Source organism: Phaseolus vulgaris, chromosome 11 (genome assembly GCF_051622355.1).
Source record: "Phaseolus vulgaris cultivar YP4 chromosome 11, ASM5162235v1, whole genome shotgun sequence".
Lineage (NCBI taxonomy): Eukaryota > Viridiplantae > Streptophyta > Magnoliopsida > Fabales > Fabaceae > Phaseolus > Phaseolus vulgaris.
The window spans coordinates 24,377,425-24,383,546 of record NC_143508.1 but is presented as its reverse complement, the minus strand read 5'-3'; the positions used below and the strand labels follow the sequence as shown (position 1 = coordinate 24,383,546).

Sequence of the window (6,122 nt, the reverse complement as noted above, 5' to 3'; positions counted from 1 at the left end):
CGGAATGCATATTGCTAAGAGTTGGGCACATCAGGGAGATACAATACCCTGAGTGGCTGGCCAACATCGTCTTGGTGAAGAAGGCGAATGGAAAGTGGAGAATGTGCGTCGACTTCACGGACTTAAACAAGGCGTGCCCTAAAGATTCGTACCCCTTACCTAGCGTCGATGCATTGGTGGATAGCGCCTTAGGGTGCAAGATGCTGAGCTTCTTAGACGCATTTTCGGGGTACAATCAGATAAAAATGCTTTCAAGGGATGAGAGCAAAACGACGTTCATGACGGAGACGTGCAGTTACTATTACAAGGTGATGCCGTTTGGGCTGAAGAACGCAGGCGCCACCTACCAGAGACTAATGGACAAGGTCCTTGCACCCATGCTGGGAAGGAACGTGCAAGCCTACATAGACGACATGGTGGTGACCTCGCAGGACAAGGGGCGGCACACAGCGGATCTGGAAGAGTTGTTTGTCACCATATCAAAGTACCGCCTCAAGTTGAACCCCGAGAAGTGCGTCTTCGGGGTTGAGGCGGGTAAGTTCTTAGGCTTTATGCTCACGGAAAGGGGAATAGAGGTGAACCCTGATAAGTGGGCAGCCATCATTGCCATGAGGATCCCAACCTCAGTGAAAGAAGTGTAGAAACTGACTGGGCGGATGATAGCTTTGTCAAGGTTCGTGTTTGCTGGAGGTGAGAAGGGCCACCCCTACTTTCAGTGCCTCAAGAGGAATAGCCGTTTTGCGTGGACGAATGAGTGCGAAGCAGCATTCCTCAAGTTAAAGGAGTACTTGGCGACGCCGCCGGTGCTTTGCAAGCCACGGGCAGGTGTCCCCCTTCGTTTGTACGTCGATGTGACTGAGTGGACTATCAGTTCTGTGCTGGTCCAGGAGCAGGATCAAGTGCAGAGGTCCATCTACTTTGTAAGCAAGGCTTTGCAAGGCCTGGAGTCGAGGTACCATTCGTTGGAGAAGGCAGCGTTGGCAGTAGTGTTCTCGGCCAGGAGGCTCCGCCACTATTTTCACAGCTTCACAGTAGTGGTGATGACGAACCTCCCCATTCAGAAAGTACTTCAGAAGCCAGATGTAGCTGGAAGGATGGTTCGCTGTGCGGTGGAGCTGTCAGAGTTTGATATCCAGTACGAACCCAGGGGATCCATTAAAGGGCAAGTCTACGCAGATTTCGTCGCAGAGCTCTCACCAGGAGGTGCCTTTCGAGAGGTGGAGTTAGGATCACAGTGGATGCTCTCAATGGATGGGTCCTCCAATCAACAAGGAAGCGGCGGGGGAATAGTTTTAGAGGGGCCTAACGGGGTGTTGATCGAACAAGCCCTACGCTTCGCCTTCAAGGCAAGCAATACGGTGGACATTCTTCACATTAGCGCAGCGAGAGGAAATCCAAGGAGCCATCGCTCTCTGACTCAAGATATGGTGAGGACACCCCGCATCAGCGCCTATGCGGCCTCGCCCGAGGAAGAGTAGCGTGTGCAGGTGTGTGCCTTAGAAGAAGGGGATACGTGGATGACACCTTATAGGCGATACATTGCAGATGGGACTCTCCCAGCAGAGCCTGGAGAGGGAAAGAGGATAAAGAAAAACTCTGCAAGGTACACTCTCATTGATGGAGTGCTATTTAGGCATGGGTTCACGCACCCAATCCTGACATGTGTGAGTGGCGACGAGTGTACGAGGATCATGTCAGAACTCCACGAGGGGATTTGTGGAAGCCACGTAGGGGGAAGATCACTAGTTTCCAATGTGATTCGCGCGGGGTTTTATTGGCTATCAGTGAGAGAAGACTGTGTGAGATACGCCCAGCGATGCAAGCAGTGTCAGATGCATGCTGACTGGCACAAGGTGCCTCCAGAAGAGCTGAGGTCGATTTATATCCCGTGGCCTTTCCCTCTGGCGATAAGGCAGGTGAAGTATTTGATAGTCGCCATCGAGTACTTCACGAAGTGGATAGAGGCAGAACCAGTGGCACAGATCACTGCGCATAAGGTACATCACTTTGTTTGGAAGAACATTGTGTGTCGTTTAGGGGTGCCAAGGCATCTCATCTCAGATAATGGCACTCAGTTTGCGAACCAATAGTTGGGGAAGCTATGTGCAGAGGTAGGAATCAAGCAAGTGTTTGCATCAGTCGAACACCCCAGACGAATGGGCAGGTAGAGTCAGCAAATAGAATTTTTCCGAGGGGATTGAAGTGAAGGCTTAAGAAAGCTAAAGGGCGTGGGCAGAAGAAGTACCAAGGATCGTGTGGGCTTACCACACCACGCCTCAATCTTCCACCATGGAGACTCCTTTCAACCTAGTATATGGGTCAGACGCTATGATCCCAGTGGAGATCCACGAGAGTTCCCCGCATTTCCTAAGCTTTGTGGCAGAAGAATCCAACGAAGAAAGAAAGGTGATGTACCGTCCCGTCCCCGGGCGTTGACCAGAAGTCAAGATTAAACACGTGGTGGGATCCCTCAAGGGACCCAGGGAAGAAAAGTCAACAGGTCGACCGCTCGAGGCATCACCCAAGAAGAGACATCGCCAAGAGAAAGACGTCGCCTAAGTAAAGACATCGCCCAAGCAAGGACGTCACCTAAGAGGGGCATCGCCCAAAAAAGACATTGGGCCTCGACAGTTCAGAACAGTAGCAAGAAGAAGAGAAAGGTGGCTTCAAGGCCATAGGTTCTAGTACCAGAAGGGGATAAACCTGACTCGTGAAGTATCCACGCCACTGCTGGGAGACCCTGGGACAGATACGACCCATGAGAGGGCCATGACTAGGGGAGAACCACGTGCATGATACAAGAGAAAGGTAGATACACCCCCGGGGCGAGTGACTAGTGATTAGGGCGCACGAGTCGGCACCCAAAAAGTCAACCCACGTGACAGAAGCACTTCGCAGAGAAGAGGGCTCACACGATAGACTAACCCTAAGCTAGATGGCAGCGCTGTGGGACCCTCTCCACAGAATAACGATCAAGTCAGAGGGGCACGTGGCAATGCCCACGTGCTCATTAAAGGTTTTAGGGTAAGTTTGCCAAGGTACGTGTTAAGTAAGTTAAGATTCGTATATTCCAAGGAATGTTTTTATACGCTTTCAATGCGCTTTAATGATGAGAGATGTATAAAGAGGGACCTTGGGAGCACTTGAAAGGGATCCGAGTTTAGACCTAATTCTGATAGTTACACAAAGCACAAACCTTAGTTGTTTCCGCTGCGCACCCACTGTGAGCACAAGGCAATTAGGGCAACACAATTTCATTCATTAAGTGCAGTTTTTGATGTTTCTCGCTAGCTGACTTGATCGTCGGAGTGCAAACGGCCGCGAGGGCGCCCCTTTGTTCACTTCTTTTCAAGTACTCACAGACGAAGCAAAACGAAGGTGCCCTAGCCCGCGAGGACAAGCCACGTACGGAGGCGATCCCGGTCAGCTGGCCGGAACATTTAGCGCCCACCGTGGGGCCGATCTAAAACGTCAGTCCCACCACACAGGATTCTCAGTCCCAGTTCTTAAGACCTAGACAAGTCAAGAAAATTTCCAGAAAGTCATGACCACGAGACCAACACGCGCTAGGAGTGAAGAAATGACCATGCAACAACTCATGGGCATGATGCAAGGGCTGCAGGACGCAATGACGACCTCGAAAGTGGAGCAAAAGCGCATGCGAGCGGATCTTGTAGCCTCTCAAGCAAGAAACGATGAACTCCATCGTACCAACGAGGAGTTGCGCCGTGGATGGCGCGGTGGAGATGAGCCTGAGGCTGCATCCCGACCTAGAGAATTCACAACACCATTCTCGTAGGCAATCCTGGAGACGGCGATACCCAGTACGTCACGGGGCCCAAGGTGACCTTCACAGGGGTGGAGGATCCTGAGGCACACCTCACGGCGTTCCACAGATAGATGTTGTTAGTAGGCGATAGATGTTGTTGGTAGGCGGTTTTGACGCTGCGAGGTGCAAGCTTTTCATGAGCACGTTGACGGGAATGGCTATGGATTGGTTCATCAGCCTTCCAGAGGGCCACATCATGTCTTTCGCCCAGCTCTCGCGACTGTTCAGAGAACAGTATTTAGCCAACAGGGCCCCAGCCCCAGCCCCAGTTTCGTACGACCTTTTCGACGTGAAACAATTCCAAGGTGAGACCTTGAAGGAATACATAAGCCCCTTTGGAGCGCAGGTGGTGAAGGTGGGTACCACGTATGAACCCATGATTGTATACGCATTCAGGAACGGGGTGCGACCCGGGTCTTTCGGTAAGTCGCTTAACTGCAAGCTTCCCAAGACCTTTGCTGAAGTGAGGCGACAAGCGTTGGAGCACATTGCCTCAGAGGGCGAGACATACGAGAAGTGCATGCCCGCTGCACCTGCACGACCAAGGGCGCAGATACGCAAGCAACCCGCTAGGGTTCACGAAGCTACCACAGAAAGAAAGAACCCAGATAGGAAGCGCACCTACGAAACAAGGAGAACCCAACCCAGGGGTCGAGCAGAAGGGAGGAGAGAAGGAAGTAGGCCACTAAGACACAACTTTATGATGGAACTCAAAGATCTCATCGCGGTGCCCAACATAGCCGACAGGTTGAGGCCACCGGTAAAATCTGACAAGGTGCTGGGACTGCACAAGGAATCATGGTGCAAATTCCACGAGGCGTTCAGACATCACATTAACAACTGTTTGGCGTTGGGTTACCAATTGGACGACCCCGTAAAGAGTGGCTTCCTAAAGGACTATCTGGCGGAGAAGCAGACAGGGCAATCGTCAGGTTCACAACCAGCGAGCGGCGAGGGACAGCAGCACGAGGTGCCCGTTCACGGCGAGATTCACACCATAGCTGGTGGATTCTCGGAGGGTGGGTGTACCGCGTCACAACGTAAGAAGTACGCATGGTCCGTAATTTCAGTAGAGGTTTTTGAGGATCACTCGTCCGATGTGGACATTACGTTTACCAAATAAGACCTCAGGGATGTTATGCCCCACGACAACGATCCCATTGTGATCTCGTTTGTCACGGCGGGAAGGATGGTCCATCGAGCGTTAGTCGACCAAGGAAGTTCGACGGATGTGATGTTTTGGCCGACCTTTGAAAAGTTGCAGCTGTCCACAGATCAGCTGAGGCCGTATGGGGGTTGCCTATACGGATTTGCTGGCGACCAGGTGGAGGTCAGGGGGTACATTGAGTTAAGAACGACATTCACAGATGGGGCGGCCTCGCGAACAGAGAAGATCAGATACCTGGTTGTGAACGCTCCTTCAGCATACAACATCCTGTTAGGAAGACCAACACTTAACAGGATCGGAGTTGTGCCCTCCACTAGACACATGAAGGCCAAGCTACCTTCAATGGAGGGGGTGGCCATCACCATCCGCTCTGATCAAAAGGAGGCAAAGAAGTGCTACGAAAACAGCCTCAAGAATAAGCGATCAGTGTGCCACGTAAGCACAACGCCACCCCCTAGAGCGGGTACGACAATTGAAGTGGTTGCCGAAGAGGATACGGTGATGTCAGATGTCGAGGACGCCGCTCAGATGGAGAGAGAAGAGAACCGCCCGGAGGCCGGCAGGGTGTCGGGAATCGCGAAGGCGATCATCGCGAGTGAAAGGAGGCCCCAGCCGGTCAAGGATTGGCTCGAGAAGGAGATTGGCGGGAAAACATTTAAACTGGGAAAGACCTTGGACGACGAGACGCAAAACCAGATCGCCAAGGTAATAAGTAAACATCTGGATGCGTTTGCGTGGTCCGCCTCAGATATGCCGGGAATCAATCCTGATTTCTTGTCCCATCGTTTGGCAATGGACCCCCAAGTCAAGCCAGTCCGACAACGAAGAAGGAAGTTCAATGAAGAAAGGAGACAGGCGATCAGAGAGGAAACACAGAAACTCCTCGCCGCGGGCCACATCAAGGAGATACAGTATCCAGAATGGCTCGCAAACGTGGTGTTGGTGAAGAAGAGCAACGGGAAATGGCGAATGTGCGTCGATTTCATGGATCTAAACAAAGCATGCCCAAAAGATTCCTATCCTTTGCCAAGCATAGATGCCCTGGTGGACAGCGCATCAGGGTGCAAGCTGTTAAGCTTCCTAGACGCCTTCTCGGGGTACAATCAAATTAAGATGCATCCCATG

At 52.0% G+C, this 6,122-nt stretch overlaps 1 protein-coding gene across 1 annotated transcript; it reads left to right on the top strand.

The window, feature by feature from the left end:
* Positions 1-3,983: 3,983 nt before the first annotated feature.
* On the top strand, positions 3,984-4,952 carry LOC137838290 (uncharacterized). The gene has a single exon (XM_068647540.2). The coding sequence runs from the start codon at positions 3,984-3,986 to the stop codon at positions 4,950-4,952; it is 969 nt and encodes a 322-aa protein (XP_068503641.2).
* The last annotated feature ends 1,170 nt before the right edge of the window (positions 4,953-6,122 follow it).